At 40.2% G+C, this 18,224-nt stretch overlaps 1 protein-coding gene across 13 annotated transcripts in view; it reads right to left on the reverse strand.

Moving 5' to 3' along the window:
- Positions 1-18,224, reverse strand: part of DTNA (dystrobrevin alpha) — a 351,322-nt gene that overhangs the window by 117,993 nt on the left and 215,105 nt on the right. For all 13 annotated transcript variants that reach the window (XM_049620219.1, XM_049620211.1, XM_049620212.1 and 10 more), the window contains one exon: positions 5,600-5,667. In XM_049620219.1, the coding sequence (XP_049476176.1) occupies positions 5,600-5,666 (67 nt within the window). In that variant the 5' untranslated portion in view covers position 5,667. The remainder of the gene's footprint in view (positions 1-5,599; positions 5,668-18,224) is intronic.

The raw sequence follows: 18,224 nt of genomic DNA on the forward strand, positions 1-18,224 counted from the left end.
ATGATTATTTTTCCCTGTATTATTGTATCACTGGGATATAATTCTTTAAAACATGCAGATTCAACTCATTTAAATAATACCTTAGATTTGCTTCATAATTATACAGAAGGGACTGGGGCTAAATAATTAAGGGCAGAGATGAATATTACTGTCTCCACTTCTTTATATATTTGAAACTTTTCATAATGAACATTTAAAGCTAACCCACTTAAGGCAATTTGATGCTCTTGTATCTTGTCTTCCAATCTCTCATATCCACATCATACTTGGAAGAAAGTGATAAAGACAAAAACAAAGATGCAGTTAAGAAATTCTGATTGATCACACTGTTATCTCCTACAAATCCTGTTTTTCCTTTATTTTGTTCTTCCTTTCAAGATTTTTCTCTGCTCTTCCTCCCTGTCCTTCCTTTCCTCCTTCTCTCCCTCTCTTCCTTCCTCCTACCTCTTACATTCTTTCCCTCCATTCGTCCATCTATCTATGTATCCAACCAACCAACCAACCAACCTGTCTTACCTACTTCTTGGCTTTAGTTTTATTACATTCTAATAATTTTTAAAATTTTTGTAATTTTTTTTTGAGAGACAGACACAGTGTGAGTGGGGGAAGGGCAGAGAGTGAGGGAGACAGAATCTGAAGCAGACTCTAGGCTCTGAGCTGTCGGCAAGAGCCCGACGTGGGGCTTGAACCCATGAACCATGAGATCATGACCTGAGCTGAAGTCTGACACTTAATCGACTGAACCACCCAGGTGCCCCTAGTTTTATTACATTCTAAAGAGTTTCACACAATTAAAGTATATCTTGCCTTTCATGTTTTGATAGCTCATTATAAAGCCTTTTATAAAGTCATTAAGATAATTAAATATCTCATTCATTTTTCAAATTTGCTCAACAAATATTTACAGAATAAAGATGAAGCCTATGAAGATTCCATGTCTGAACTCTTCCATGCTTGCTGATTGTGTGTGTGTGTGTGTGTGTGTGTGTGTGTGTGTGTGTATGTGAAGTAGAGAGAGAGTGAGAGAGAGGTAAAGGAGTTAGGGGGTCAAGGATAATGGTCAAATTTCTCTCTTAGGACACTTAGTGGGGGTGGGGAGGCCCTCTCTGAGCCAAGGTACAAACAGGAGGCATAGGTTTGCAGGTGCGTGAATGAAGAGTTCAGTTTTGGGCTTACATGGATTGAGATGCTTGTGGATGTCCAAGTGGAGATATCAGTGGCAGTTGGAGATACAGATATGGAACTCCTGACTATGGAATACATTCTCAGAATTACCAACTAACATAAAATGTAGCAATTTGTCTTAACTGGGCCAAGACTGGGAATATTCTTCTAAGAGAAGACTCTGCATACAGCCATGGGCACTGTTAGTGGAATAAATGGTGAGCCCACCTCAAGCTGTTTCATTAGTAGAAGACTTGACAGTGAGGAAGCAAGGCTGGAGGGACGCTGACTTTATATGCTGACTATTCTGGATAAGGTGGTTCAGGAGAACATGGATGTGGTTTTGAAGGACTCCTTGAAACTTGGGAGCCATGACAATAAAGGTGAAGCCTTGAGAGAAAGTAAAATTGTATATGGAGGGAATTGTTCAAGAACAAAGCTTTGGTATGATCTGGCTTCAGGGTGTCTGGGATCTGCTAAGAGACAGAAAAAGAGAATGGCAGTGGTCAAAAACAGCAGGAGACCAGACTTGGGTGGTGACATCAGAGAGTATTTCCAGGATGGTGACCCATGGTATTAACATCTTAAAGAGGCTGAAGAGCAAGAGAAATGAAGAAGCAAGTGGAAATAGTCCCTGTACCCACCATGGCCTATAGTGGGGTGTGTGTGTGGTGGGCTCACAGCAGTGGGCTCATTCGTGTCGTTGTTTTCAATTTTTGAAATCAATTTTCCTAAAAGTCACAGTGTGCATTGCAAAATCATGCTGTAGGTTCCATTCCCATTAGCCGCGTGCTGACTTGTAGTCCACTTCCTGAAGAACTATCTGCCTTTGAAGGATTCGGGTGTTTTCCAAGTACCTACACTTGCCTCCCTTTGATTTTCCATCCCTCCTCTGTGCAGAGGCCAGTGGTATCATTGTGATTTCTCCTCAGGCCCTTCCTTATCCTGTTAGATAGCCTTCCTTATTCTGAAGGAATGTCTTCCAATCACTCTCCTCTGATTAAAACCTACCTATCCTGTGCCCTGTAGGCTTTTAAACCAACATTTATTCAGCATCTAAAGAGAATGGATTTGAAGGTAGAGGTCTATGGTTTACCTTCCTTAAGCTACCTTAGGAAGCATTCACAACAATGACTGACAAGTTCATAAGTAAGTGTCATATAAGGCCGAGTGATGTCCTCTGAGAGCAGAAAAACAGAGAAGGTGATTTAATTCCAAGAACAATTTATTCTGCTAAAAGCCAATCTGATAAACTTATTTGAGCTGATAAACTTATTTGATGGCTGAAAAGCCAAGGTGAGGATGACATTTACATTTAACTAGTCTTTTTTAGTTTTAATCTAAGGTACCAAATAAACTGATAATTAGGGCATTATACTGAAGGGAATTTTTGGTTAAGGGCAACCTGTCTAGAATTTCTTTAATCGAAGTTGGTGGCCACAGAGTTAGTGTTTCGTTTTGTTTTTTTTTTTTTTTTCTAATACAAGGCTAGTCTTTTTTTGCTTATATGTGAGTCCACGCTATCCTTAATTTCATTTCTTTGCCATTTCTTTTTGCTTCTGAGGCCTGTGGTTATGAGCTCAGAGTAGATGTTTAATGCATACGTGCTGTAATCACCTGAATTTGCCTAAATTTCTTACCAGTTGTTTTATCAATTATTGTTCTCTGTTCGCTATGTCCTTTGTTCTTTGGCCTTTGTAAGGCTAAGATGCCTTAACATTTCCCTGAGCCTGACTAAATTTCAGACAGGCTTCTTCCTGACTCTAAGCCCCTGAGCTCCTTTTCTCAGAGCATTTACTTTAGAAAACTTTTCATTGTAAATTCTCTGTCTGCCCCTTTGAGAAGTAATCTCCTAGCCTCTCGACATTTTTACATCCCAGAAATATCTTTCTTAAGGACCTGGGAACCAAACCTTTGAAATGTAATCATTGGAGCAGATCTCCCAATCTCTGTGGAGGGTAGAAGCTTAACTTCCTAATTGGGACAACTGGCAAACACAACTGATCACCTTCCCCACGAATAATCTTTAGGACTTTAGCAGTATCTCGCTACTAGCTCACTCTGGCATTTTAAAACCCTCCTGCCTTCCAGGGAGTTGAGTTCAATCTCCCTTCTCTCGTGTAATAGTCTTGACTGCATTGCAATAGTCTTGAATTAAGTCTTCCCTGCCTTAACACCTTCACATGCAATTTTTCTTTGGCATTTGTAATTTCCGAAACAAAAATCGCTTTGGCACTTTCTTTTGCTGTTTAAAAAATAATTATTTCTAGAAAATACTCAGCTGACCAGATTTACAATTTCCTCCTTCTTTTTTAGCTCCCTCACAGATTCTTGGAGGAACTTACTTTCCAAGGCCTGAGGTCAGTCTTCCCTGTTAATAGCTTCCTTGTCGTTTTTTGCAGTCCCTCAGAGAGAGTTGCTGGGGTAACCCATATTATTTTTCAACTATTTCACACATTCTCAGTGAGATCACCTTTCTCTTTTGTATGACCATCTACCTATCGAAATCAATTCTTCCCTTTGAAATCAGCCAGTTGTCTTATCTGGCAGAATCTTGCTGTGGACATGTCCTACTTAGTGTTGATCTAAATATAATGCTCACGAATGCCTTGTTAAGGTCAGATATGTTTACCTGTTTTTGGCCAACATCTGAGTCTATTATTTAGCATACTCAAGGAAAAAAGATACATCTTTGTGTGGCTTGCTTAACAATTCTGATCACTAATCAGGAGAACTCATAAAATGATTTAAGGGGTGCCTGGGTGGCTCAGTCAGTGAAGCACCTGACTCTTGGTTTTGGCTCAGGTCATGCATTGAGCTCTGCGCTGACAGTGAGGAGTCTGCTTGGCATTCTCTTTCTCCCTTTCTCTCTCTCTGTCCGTGCCCCACTCACACTGTCTCTCTCAAAATAAATAAATAAACTTAAAAAATAAAAAAAAAGATTTAATAAAGTACACGATGCATGACAACCTTGAGAAGTTTCTATGAAAAGATAAAGTTACAATTTGGGAATGAATGCACAGTTTTCCTGTCTCACTTGAAAAACTTAGAGCTTTTCTGTTTCTGTGGCTGCAAAACTTATGTCCATCATCCTTTGATTCAGACAACTTTAACACGGAAGACATTTGTGACATATGTATTTTTGCCAGGAATTGCCCCAGGTAGAATTGCCCCAGGAGGAACTGTGACAGCGGACTTAAACTCACATGAGTATTTACAGAAGCATCAAATAAGCACATTTTTAGAATTCTTGCAGTGTGTCGGCTGGTACATCTTTAATGTAACAAGGATAAATTCAAAGCTTTCCTCCAAGGCTTTACCGGTTCGTTATGTTAAATGTTAATATAGTTTTCTTTTTCTGACAAACCACTGGCCCATAACGTATGTGGCTCCTGACTTTCAGTCTAAGACTCTATGGTATGGAAGGACACCTGCGTTGCTTTGCATTTTGTGTGGATGGGCAGCAATAATTAGGTTCCTTCCTCTGTTAGATTTGCATCAACAAAGGTCACAACTCCAGGTGACTGGCCATGCCAGAAGTGAATATACAGGACCAAACTTGGCCTAGGAAATTGGAAGGTCATGGCTGCTATTCTCTCAGGCACTTCAGACGTGTCTCTGAAAGTGGAAAAAAGCAAGGAGCATGATTGAGATTTCTCACATCAATTTTAATTTTCTTTCCTTTTTGTTAGTTCTGATGCGGTCTCGGTGCCTCCAGATTATTGGGAAATGATAAAGGAAAATATGAATCTTATTATCTGGGACTTTCCTTTATCTGCTCCCGACCCTCATTCTTGCCAAATCAGTTCCAATCTTCAGTGGAAACCTAATTTTGTCTAGAGCCTTCTCAGAGAGAAAGGCTTACAACTCATGTCTGCTCATCCTTATTCCCTGTGCATGGAAGGAGAGATAAAAAGACAATAAGGGAATTGTACTTTTTTCTTTATAAAATTTAATTTGAGGTGGGTGCCCCCACCATGTCAAGTTCTCTTTTTTCCAACATGGACATGTGCTATCATATTGCAGTTAAGACATTCAATAATTCATTTCACGAATTATATCTCGTGCCTACAATATGCCAGACGGTGTGATAATGAGGGGGCATGAACACAGACTTTAAAATTTTGTGGACTGTATTAATGCCAACACTAAATAGTGGTTATCACGTGTCTGTGTGTGGGTATACACGCGTTCGGCTCAACGAAACTTTTTCCTTCATAGAAAATATACACTCCAGTAATACATTATGATGATTCACTGACTAGTTTAACTCTTACCTGATAGGAAGCAAAAGTGCCTAAATGTACATTTTATACAAAGAATTTAGGGTTTTAAGGACAAGCACAAATGCCATAAGGATTAAATGGTTATTCCCAGTCTTTCTGTGAGGATTCAATGGAAACTACGTGGTGTTCCTTAAAAATTCCATACTTACTCATCTCTGCAAACAGCTGTCTTCTTTCTGCCATGGTATTTCCTCTTTTCCCACTATCTTCAATCATTCTATGAGACAAAATGGTTATAATGTTATTACCCTCCTGCTAATGAGGCAAACAACCATTTCTATGTAAACACACTTGCTGTAGTTATGCCACACACACCAACTATTTAAAACTGTGTATTTAAAAAGTATAGCTTTACTTTCACTAATTTAAATTGCCACACATATCTTTCCATACACAATGTTGTTGTAATTGTTGGAGGGGTATAAAATTTTTTACTTTCTAACATAAAAATAACCACAATAGCAGATGACCTTGTGCAAAACTGAATACAACCATCTGCCATCTGTTACGTGACTCATTTCACATATAGTTTCTCTTTCAGTTTTGGGAATCCCTACGAAGAATATAGAACAGATATTATGGATTCCATTCGACAAATGATGAGATTGAGAGTCTCAAAGTGAATGGCATAGACATTTGGACTCCAGACCAGTTTGCCTTCCGCCATATTCTGCAGGAGGTTGTCCCCATGCACCTCAAATCTCAGTTGACAAGGAGGTCCTTTTCCAAATATTGATCTCTCATTTGAGTGTTTGGAACCTGCAACAGTTTTTCTGTACGTAAAAATTTCATGCGAGGTGGTTAGGTTCACATCTCTCTACTTAACCATAGCACTGTCTGCAGTAACCATTTAAAAAGTACTAGGAAAATGCCAACAGTTAAGACACACAATAAAAAAATATTTAAAAATTAAAATTTGACTTGAGGAAAAAGAAGATAATGAGAAAAGTTAATGGAAATGTTGTTTAGCCCAATAGACTTTAGAGGACTTTGGGCTAAATAGTAAAGGTTTTATAGGTTGGTGGAGTTGATTTTTTATTATACTGAAACTTAAAAACTAAAGTTTCCTCTCTCATACACTCAATGCATATACACATATACCAACATGTTTTGATTCCCAGGCATGGTAAACAGAAGGCACAGCTGATCTTTTTGCCTCCCTTTAATGGACCCTGCTCTTTCTCTGTCTATGCTATTTTTTGGTCTGGATTTCTCTCTCCCTGTGCCTAGCTAATCTGCAATAACCCATCAGTTCTTGGTTTAGGTGGGTCTTCCTATGAAATTCTTCCTAACTCTCTATGATTGGCTGGGTTTGGTGCCTTTCCTCTGAACCTCCACAGCCTGCTTGCTATCCCTTTTTTCTCAATGCTGAAAATTCACTTGATAAATCTTTATTGAGTGCCTTCTATACTTCAGGAATCACATTAAGTTCTGGGTATACAGTGATCAAGTCAGACAGAGTTCCTGCCCCTCAAGTGTTTATACTCTAGTGGGGGGCGGGGATACAAAAGCATAGAAGCAATGAAACCACAAAGAAGTAATTATAGGCATAGAAGTGGATAGATAGGTGAGTGCGAGAGCCACTGACTACCTGAGGGTAAATTTAACAGAACTAGGTTGTAGAAGATGGCTCAAAAGATAATGGGGCTGTGCACAAATAACTCACCTGAGGGTAAAAGAAAATATTAGTGGTGACAACCAAAGTGATGTCAGTCAAACTGGTCAAACAGCCTCACCAGCTGTTTCTATGATGGAAGGGTTATTTGCCTACTGCCAGGAAGGGAAAGAAGGACATGGAACAGCCTTGGTTTACAGAGTTAAGGGAGGAGCGTGCTCCCATTCATGATGGGTGATGATGTAACCTGGGTCTGGCCTAAATAATAATTGGAAAAGAGTGGAGTTATTAATGAAGTGTCTTCAATTTGGTAAAAATTCACTGCTGAACACAGTCAGGTACTTTCTTTTTATGATTTTAAATATGCAAGTATCATGGATATATAGAGATCTGGGGAAAGACACACCCTTCCTGATTCATATAACCCCATCTCCTTTACTCCAGAGGAAGTGGGTAGATAATAATCTTACACTCACAAAATAGTCTGGATACAGTTTCCAATCTTTATTTCAAGAGCTTAGAAGCAGAACCGGAGCAATAGAGAGACAGGGGATAGAACCAACGATACGTTCCTGCATCTGTCTGTATGTTGAAATGAGATGAAAAGAACCTTTAAAAATAAATCACAAAGAATGGCAGGCTGGAAAGTTCTGATGGAAAATATGGGGGAAAGGAAGACTAGGCACCAAACTCACAGTGCTTACTTCCTGAATCCCGCCATTGGTACTGTTTGCGACATCTCTTTCCTAATTAGCTTTTTGTGTCTCTCTGTAAGGCCTTTGAAGGCAGTAACTTCAAAAATTCTAAATCCTTCACAGTGCTTAGCAAAATCCAACCAGTAAATGATAGGTCCAGTTAGTATTTTTGAAAAAAAAAAAAAAAAAAAAGAATGGAACAAAAATAGAGGAAAAACAGTAAGAGCTAAGTTTGCTCTCCATGAAACAGACCTTCACCTATATTTCCCAAAAGCGACTCACAGAAGAGTTCAGTTCAGATTACACTGGTTTCAGAAATTATTTGAAATGAGAGAAATTAATTTACATCTATTAGGACCTAGGGCCATACATTTTAAAGCAAAATCTTATCTGAGGAAATAGAAGTTGCAAATAGATGTAGACTACACTGGTGTCACCTTTTGGTCTGTTCATCATCATTCTGTGATTAATTAACTCATAAAAGAACCATCATTAGTTACATAATAGGAATTAATTCTCACTTGGAAGTAAAATGCTTACCCTATGAGGACAAGAAGCAGAAACTCAGTAGTGTGAAATAATGGAAAGTGTGGAATATAATTAAAAATGTAAAAAGAAAGTAACACATCTCTCAATTGACCCCTAAAGTTTCCTGGGAAGCAGCACCATTAGATCAAATTGAGAATACACGCTTCCTACCCATTGACCACAGTCATCACAGGAACAAGGGGAGGCCTGCTAGTTTATAGCTTACAGGGATGCCACAGAGGGACTTATGGACAGTCAGCTTATGAATCAAATAGGCAAGGACCACCACCGTGCTCCTTAGTTTCCAATTTAACTCCGATCAGTGGGCCTTGAGATACACAATGCTTGACTTTAGAAAGAAAGAAAAGCAAAACTTTCAGTAGGGGCAAGAGGAGGTGTTTTTACAGAAAGCTATCTTGCTTCGGCAACTGTCAGGAAGCTCGGCTTTTCATGAATTTAGTGTATCAACAGCTGCCCAAAGTCATATGGAGGAGATGAAGGGGAAAAGAACCCATCTGTGACAATACAAATGTCACAAGGTGTGTGGCTCACCAACACGCCTAATTTGGTGAGTTTCTGTTACTCCTTCATGTAGACAAGATGCTTGCAACCTTAGAATTTACCAGATTACATAAATGTCAAAACAGCAAAAGGAACTAACAGGTGATGAATAAGTGATGAGCCCCATTAAGACATTTCCTTTACTAAGGTTCAGTCCCATGAATTATACAGAGTATGTGTTGTTTTCACTTCTGAGAAGCTATCCATTTCATTTACTTAAGAAATATTTATAAGGTAGCTATAATTTGTCAGATACTCTGCTCGTTTCTCAAGATCCAAAGATGAATAAGACATGATCCTCGCTTTTAAGAAGCTCACAGTTTAGAAGGAGAAACATTATTCCAAATGATAATTGTAATTTGGTGTAATATGTAAAATAATGAAAATATGTATTACTAAATATAGTAGTTTATTTCTGGGAAATCTGAAGGAAGCATCCAAGGGTGACTCTGAAACAGAGTTTTAAAGGAAAATCAAGAATTTTCCAGATAGAAATAAGTGGAGAAAGGGTAATCAGAGTTAGAGGCAATCAGGGAAAAAAAAAACCACAGAGCTTTAACAAGAGTACAGTGTATGAGAACTGGGAATAATTCAGTATTGGTGAGTGCAAGTGTGAGTAGAGATGCCAGGACGGGCAACAGATTAGAAGGTCTATTCTTCATGTCTAGACAGGGCAGGGCTTTCCTGTAGAAGACTGGATGCTACCCAAGGTTAAGTAGGGAACTGATGTGTACACATTTAGATTGTGGCAAGATGAGTCCAGCGTACTGAGCGGAGGAAAGATCAGTTAGGTAGGGGGGCTAAGGAATGGGAGTGCATGATTAAGGGAAGAGTCCAGTTCACCGGATACTTGTGTGATTCGGGAGCAAGGATGTGACGTCTTACGCTCAAGGACTGATTTGAGCGTCAGGGCAGATGCAATGGGGTTTAGTGATTTGCAGTCCACATGAAGAACAGTGGAGGACAGGAGCTCAGCCTTTGCTCTCCCACCCCACTTCACACATTCGAGGAAACAATCTGCAACAGCAATGACTTCACAGAAAGGGAATTCGCCAACTCACCCTCTTCCAGCATTGCCATCAAAAGGGGGCTACAAAACCAGACAGGGAGGGCTCCTGCTCTCTGCCCCTCTTTATGGGGGAGGGATGAAATAACAGTAGAAGAGGTGGGAGCCAGCAAGAAGCAAAGCATAAATCACAATACAGGGCACAGTGTTAGAAGACATGTGAATTACATCTTGGCATCGTGAGAATAAGTTCACATTGAAGTATCACATTCTTGGGTCGCCTCCTTCACGACACTTCTTTAATCCAACATCACCCATACCAAACACACTATTACACATGACAGAAGAAGTTTCAAATGTAAAATCTTAAACTGGTGGTGTCTTACATTTGTATAACTTTCTAAAGATTATAAAATGTTTCTCCCTATAACCTTGTGCGGAGCTTGGGGATATATTATTATTCCCAAGTTACAGCTGAAGAACTTAAGACCCAGGCTGGTAAAAAGTGTTTCCCCAAAACACATTTTTTTTTTTCTGGCAGGGGAAGAAAACTAATCCATTTTTTTCTTGCTTTTAAGTTTTAAATCCCTAACCTAGTATGAATTCCAATCACCAGTACTCTTTCTCCAGCTGCCACTGTTCAATACAAATTAAGACTTCCTGACACTGGTAAACTGAAAATAAGTTGATAGAACTTGGGGATTAAGAGGCCAAAAGGAGATGGAGGGGAGAGGTCCACGGCTCTCTCGAACTTCAGGAGAAATTCATGCCTTTGTGTGCTACTCCCTAGCGGAATCCTGCTATTCTAAAACATCGTCATACCGGAAATAATCATGGAGATGGAAATGAATCCCACCGTCCAGACTGATGCAAACCCAGACACATATAAATGCACCACGTCACCCACAGGTTCACACTCTCACGTTTTAAATCCACAAAGGCCGATGATGTTTTTAGAAACGTCTGGCTCTGCTTTGTCTCTGCTCCACTAGAGCAAACACTGAAGACGTGCAGACCTTGTGTTTAGTATGACGAGACTGTTTCCCTGCTTTATTTTCCTCTGCTTTGCTCCAGGTGGATGGCAGGAGGGCGCTGGGTTCAGCAATCACCACCCACTGCAATCCCTGAAGTTAATAACTGCAGTGAAGGCCATTTCAAGCTCCTTTCCTCCTCTAATTGATTTATTGGTGGCATATAAATGCCTGTTTCCATTTCTGTTAATGAAAGAGGCCTCTGATATGACTTTCGTGATTTACATTCTCGTCCTAATCTTTGGCAATATAATAAAAAAAGTATTCAGAGCTCCTTCCTGAGGCAAAGTATAATTGCACTTGCTTTTACTTCCCAGTCCTTTATCAAGATGAGCCCCTGAAAGTAGGGAAATGCTGTTACTAAAAAAAATGGCTATAATGGGTTTCAGATTTCTTTTACTTTGAATGTCATCTTTTGGAACTTGGGTTTTGTGTTTGCGGGGTGATAGGTATGAGCTCACTATTTTAGTATAAGCACCAGCTGGATGCGTTATCAGGTATTCGATCTCTCTTCAAAATTACCCGCTTTCAGAGTTCTCAGCTGTGGCTGCCCATCACATTAGCCTGGGGACCTTGTAAAAATGCAAATACCCAGACCTACCAAAAATCTGGGGTTGGAGCCCAGTGTTTATGTTTTTAAAAGCACTATAGGTGCTCCTGATACACAGCCAGGTTTGAGCTAGAAATAGCATACCAGTTGAGGGGCGCCTGGGTGGCTCAGTCGGTTGAGTGTCCGACTCTTGGTTTCAGCTCAGGTCAAGATCTCAGGGTTTTGTGAAATCGAGCCCCACATCCGGCTTATGCGCTGACCATATGGAGCCTGCTTGGGATTTTCCCCCTCTCTCTCTGCTCCTCCCCCCTGCTCACGCTCTCTCTCTCAAAATAAATAAATAAATTAAAAATAAATAAATAAATAAATAAATAAATAAAATAATGTTATGTTAAATAATGTTAAATAAATAAATAAAAATAATGTTATGCTATTTGCATAGCATTAGGTTGGAGTTCTTACGTTGCTTTGTAATATGTTTCTCCTGTTTGTAAGACTCACTTTAAACTGTACTTTGAGCCCAGGGAGAAGAGAATTAATTCTTTGGGGAATGTAAATATACATGAACATTTACGTACAATGATATGGGTACCTAACGAGGCAAACTTTAAGAAATAGAAGAATGCCATTAAAAAGTAGAGAAAACCATTTTTATTCTGGAAAGAACTACTCTCAGCAGTACTGTCAAGTCAGGAAGGGACCTGCTGTTCTGGGGGAAGCGTGTACCAGACGTTTAAGGACATTTGGTTTTGTTTGGTTTTGTTTGCTTTCGTTTGGCTTGGGAAGAGTCTAGGACTCCTGCTCATTAGCAGCCGCGATCACCCGCACCTCCCCCTTCTTATTAGCAAGGGCTTGAAGATTGCGGAGCAAAGCTGGGAGCAACCTGGAAAGCGTAAAGAGGAGCCTTTTGGAAGGATGATGATCAAAATATGAACTCTGTAATGTGGGGATCAAAGTTATTAGGATGCTTCTGAAGGACTGGCGAGCCCCGTCTAGGAGCTCCATTAATAGGACCTCTCTTCATTTAAAAGGACCTCTCCTGGGGTGTCTGGGTGGCTCAGTCAGTTAAGCAGCTGACTTAGGCTCAGGTCACGATCTTGTGGTTCATGAGTTTGAGCCTTGTGTCGGGCTCTCTGATGTCAGTGAGGAGCCCACTTTGGATCCTCTGTCTCCCCTACTCTCATCCCCACTTGGGCACATTCTCTCTCCCTCTCAAAAGTAAATAAACATTAAAAAAGAAAGGACCTCTCCAAAGGGAAAAAGACTATATGAGGGGGACTGTCTATACTGATGCTTCCAACACTGCATGAGGACCTAAGATTTTTCAGAGAACCACCTTTTTTATTCAATATGATGTGACTTTGAGACAACTGTGTGTGCATGCATGTGTGTGTGTGCGTGTGTGCATCTATATTTCTCAAGAGGTATGTTATGTGTATAGGCCACTTGGTCACGGTGGACCTATGGTTGTCTCTGACCCTGGAGAGAGAGGTTTCTTTGTGCCCCTACTGGGATTGCTGAATTCTTAACTTCTGGGGGATGGGTTTTAGGAAATGACTACCTTCTACTCATTTTGGAACTTCTTGATTCAGTGTAAGATGCCACTGTTCATGAAGACAGGCCCATTTCTTTTTCCTACATACCTAATATATGAAAACAAATCAATGAAAAGTTCCCCCCCATAAGTAGAAGACTATTTTTCGTTAATCTTGTAATAGGAAAACCCTATTTTATAACTACATTTTGTGCCCCACTTATTATAGTGAGATTACAGTGTATATATACATAGACACTTATAAAAGTAAAATCTTTTGAAAAACTTTAAGATTGTAATTCCAAATTTTGTTCAAGTGACTGAGTTAACTTCACCATCTCAATAAAGAGGCTCCAAAATGACAGAATGTATTAGCTGATTAAGGAGTGCAATGTTGTCCAGTCCCTAGTTTAAAGTTTAGATCCTTTTAATGATTTGATAAAAGGACCCTTGCCCCACCAAAATGTTATGTATATACACGAATATACAAATAAAGGAATTAATAGTTGCTTATGTGGGCAGGTTTAGAGGAAGAAGGCCAGGAGTTGGTGAGGACCAAAGGTAGCTTTGTTTTATACGGAGTACCAACTGTTAGTGAAAGGGAGCAGCCAGTCACAGTAGGCGATCTGCAAAGCAACTGCCCAGAGAGAGGGCAAGAAGGCTCGTGGGGGGCCTCTTGAGGTCAGGCAAACAGGAAAGACATCGAGCAGAAGGCAGTGATGGGCTTCTCACGTGGTAGCAGGCTGCACGCCTGGGTGTACACACTTACTATTCGTGTGTCAGGCAGAAACTCACATCCGACAAACCCAAAGTGCTTTAGGACATTATGGCGTGACTCTTGGTGCTTAAAAGGATTCTAACTCATCTTTGTTTCGAAAGAAATTAAAAACGAGTAGTAGAAAGTTGATAGGGCCCCCCTCGTCCAATTCTAATGCGCTAGGGGGGGAAAACTGAAGCACCTACTGACGATGGGTCAGTTGTTACCTGGATTTCTAGGACTCACTTCCAGGAGAAGAACTGGGAGAAGCGAAGTGAGAATAAGAGTAGGACATGGCATTGAGCATGGGGATATAGGCCAGGGAGGCTTGTGTGCTTTAAAATGTCCTTTTTTAGATTTTTTAGGGTTAGGGAGTGCTACCTGTGGAGGACAGGTAGAAAAGACAGAGTCAGACAAGGAAATTGTTTTCTGCAACAGGACAAGAAAATCAAACTTTCTCTGGGAGAAGAAATGGTAGTAACAAGAATAATTGCCACAACACTACTTAAAACCATTACCATTTCACAAAAAGGCTTGCCCTGTCCCAGCATTATGTAGGTCTTTCCTCATTATGTTCTTAAAAGAACAGCATTGATATTGTTATTCCCCATTTACCGATGTGGACACTGAACTTCAGAGAAACTAAGTCATTGTCCAATTGTCCAAACCAGATATGTCTGACTCCAGAGCCCACCAGGCTTCTTAAGAAAGACCAAAATGGCATTGTATGAAGTAAGACTCAAGCGAACTTCTCCTTTTTTCCTGGGGATGGTGTTGATGGGACATTCCCACACATACACACACTGAACTAGGCTGAAACATCACTGAAGACACACATTAGCGGATGCCAAGGGGAGCTGGGCAGCATGGAGTTAAGGGGCTGCTCAATACCACGATTTCGTGAAGGAAACAGACCTACAAGTCATAAAGCTCGTGGGTTTTCTGCATTCCCTTTCATGTCCTTCTACTTCTCCTCTATTCCCTCTTTCTTGGATCCAGCCTCCTCGTCTTGCCCTTTCTTTTCCTTTCCTTAACTCTGTTCCTTTATCCACTTCCTTCATTTCTATGTATCTTAGGGGATCTGACTCAGACCAACAAAGTAGAGAAGGCTGAGAAAGAAAGACCAAGCAAGTATAGTGGGAAAAGAGAAAAAAGAATGTTTATGGCGGGTAAGTTCTGCGGATCTGATGTGCAGCATGGTGACCGTGGTAAGTAATGATGTATTTTAGGCTTGGACTTTGCTGAGAGGGTAAATCTTAAGCTTTCTCATAAAAAAAAAAAAGTAACTACTTGACATGATGCGTGTGTTAATTAACTTGCTTGTGGGAGTCATTTCAAAATGTACAGGTATATCAAATCATGTTGTACACTTCACATATATTACAGTTTTATTTGTCAATTACACCTCAATAAAGCTGGGGAAATTAAGTTCATGCCCTTAAAATGCAAATTTCCCTGAGAGAATCAGGAAGTTCACCTTAGTGTAATTAATTTGGTTGTTTCCCCCTAATATCTGGCTGAAACAAACTCACTGAGGACACAGCACTTTTGATTGACCGGGAAAAGGAAATAACAACTCTCGGGTGCTTTCTGGGAAGGTCAGGTTTGAATGATATGCTCCAGAAGCCACATGAGGAAATTGTCTTTTGAGATAAAGATGATGGGAGGGCAAATGGAGGGAGAGGGCTAAGATAGGCAGGTGGGAGGATGTCAGTGTGGCCATTACTATCTTTTTACAGATTCAGAACCAGTAACAAAGCGTGAAAAGAACACAGGGTTCCGATTACAGTCCACGAAGGATGTGAAAAGATGAGAGTGTCTGCTAAATTATTTTTAAACCCCCTTCCTCCTTACTAATTCTTCTGTACGTCGCTCAAAATTTATCTGTGCCAGAACAAATAATTTTTAAAGGTCAAATCTTACATTTAACAAATTTTCAGCCTAGTAAAATTAGTGTCCGTAAAAAGGAGGATGGAGGCCAACCCATAGTTAAATATTAAATAAATTCGTATCATGATATTCTTTCCTTTGTCTCCTCAAATTCTCTCAGTGGAGAATATCTCAGGCTGATACAATATAAAACAGCCCAGAAAATGGCATTGACATTGTAGGGACTCTGATGATTGCTATCCAGTAAAATCACAGCCAAGTATATGGGGTTAATATATGCACATGCCAAAATTAAATAGGCCACAAAGAAAAGAAACAGGCCGACTGGATGAGCTGCCAGAAGTTATGGCTGCAAGATCCCCGGCAGTAAACAATGGCATTCTGCACACCAAGGTCCTTTCCCTGAGACGAAGGCTGACTGGCATGACAGGAGTACAGAATGGAAAGAGAAGAAACAGAGGCAGCCCTTATTTCTTGCCTCTGGGTCTGTTTCTATGAATTATGAGCCTCTTAGTTACGTCCCTTCCTTTGAAGAGAACTTGTCTGAAATTAAGGAACGACTGGAAGAAATCTCTGTTTTTTGAGAGAACCATGGCTCTAAGTTGGTGGCTGCCAAGAATTTTAGTGGGGAGGAATAGCTGGTGGGAAGGCGCCTTCTTTTTCAGTCCTGAATCATGCAGGCCCTCTGGATCATTCTGTTGAGGTAGAGGCATGAATGCCTGGGTTATGTAGCAGGAAGGGACTAGGAGATTCATTCACTGAGAATGATAACAATAATAGTTAACATGTATTAAATGCTTACGATGCGCGGTAGGCTCTGAATTATAAGCATTTCACACGTATTATCCTATGTATTTCTTACCCTAATTCTGAGATAGCTTATATTATACTACCCTGTTTTGTGGAGGAGAAAACCAAGGCTAAAGAGGTAGACAGAATAATGGCCTCCCAAGAATGCACACATCCGAATCTCCAGGATTTGTGATTATGTTTCCTGACACGGCAAAAAGGACTTTTGCAGATGTGATTACATTAAGCATTTTGAGATGGGGAGAGTATCCTGGCTTAGGTGGGTGGGTCCAATGTAATTATGAGTCCTTCTGAAGGAAAGAGATACGTTGAGAATAGAGGTAGGACCCACAAGCCAAGGAATGCAGGTGGCCCCTGGAAGCTGGAAAAGGAAAGAAAATGAACTCTCCTCTAGAACTTACAGAATGAAAGCAACCTTGCCAATACCCCGATTTTAGCACAGTCAGACCCATGTTGGACTTCTGGGCCTCCAGAACTGAAAGGTAATACATTGGTGTTGTTTTAAACCCCTAAATGTGTGATAATTTGTTACAGCAGCAATAGGACACTCATACAGCTTGAAAGATTAAGGAACTCCCTCCAAATCACATTGCTGGTAGCCACAGAACCAGGACTGGCACTTTACAAGTCTCTCCAGAGGCTCCCTACGTAACCAATTATGCTGCGCGACCAAGCTATGCCTCCTTAGGCTCTGCAAGCTCCCAAATACCATTCATTCACTTATGGAGACCTCCTGTGTCACTTCCTAATGTCCATGAGCTTATCTAATCCTCAGATCTGGAGGTGTTATCATTTCTATTTTACAGATGAGAAAAGTGAGGCTGCAAGATTTCTTAAGAGCTAAAATGTACACCTAGGTCAGTCTACCGGACTTTCATTCCAGGTGTTTTAGCTTCTTCATCCAACTGCCATATACATTTGACCAACATTTAGTTGGCATCTGTTAAACATCAGCATGAAACATAAACTTGACTTTGAGCACTGTGTCCCTCAGTAATTTTTGAACAAATCTAGATGGTTCTATAGGAGTCAATATATCAACTACGCTCTAGGAATATTCCACCCCAGAGGGCAAGTGGCGGAATCTTTGGACACAAAGTTATCACTGACACAAGCCCTTTCAATCTCAGCGGCTTAATGATTAGAATTAATTAGGCTACACTCTGATCCCATCTATATCAACACATTTAATTAGCTCTGACTGATTAATTAATACGGCCAAATTTAATAGAGGTAAATCTAGCAAAGAATATTTTCAGATTATTCAGATATGAGATCACATATCTGACTATCACAATAGATGAATCATTTGGAACCCCAATCTACCACATACCAAAAATCATCTGGATGGAAGAATACACTGTTTCTAATAGATACAATATTCTGAAACAGAAGTTGCTAGCTAACCAAAGGGTCTGGAAATGAGGTGCCTGCTGCAGGGAACTTTATGATCTCCAAAAGCCTTTCCCATGATCAATTACATTAACTCAATTAAAAGATCACATCCTTTTATTATGTTATGTTACTTTTACCATAATATAAAGGACAAAGTGATATACACAATACGATTATGTAGAAAACGGATCTGCCTAGAGAACCAGAAAACAAAGCTAATTATTGAATCATAATCTCCCAAGTTAACTGGTAAATAGAACAAATAAAACATACACATGCACACACAACGTGTTTCTCTGATTCAGTGGTCCCCACACTTCAAACTACCCCACTTCCACAGACACGCCTCCAGAAACTCACAGGGATGCAAAGTAAGAGCTGTAGCACCTGAACACAACATTT

This window comes from Panthera uncia (assembly GCF_023721935.1).
Source record: "Panthera uncia isolate 11264 chromosome D3 unlocalized genomic scaffold, Puncia_PCG_1.0 HiC_scaffold_8, whole genome shotgun sequence".
In the NCBI taxonomy this organism is placed as follows: domain Eukaryota; kingdom Metazoa; phylum Chordata; class Mammalia; order Carnivora; family Felidae; genus Panthera; species Panthera uncia.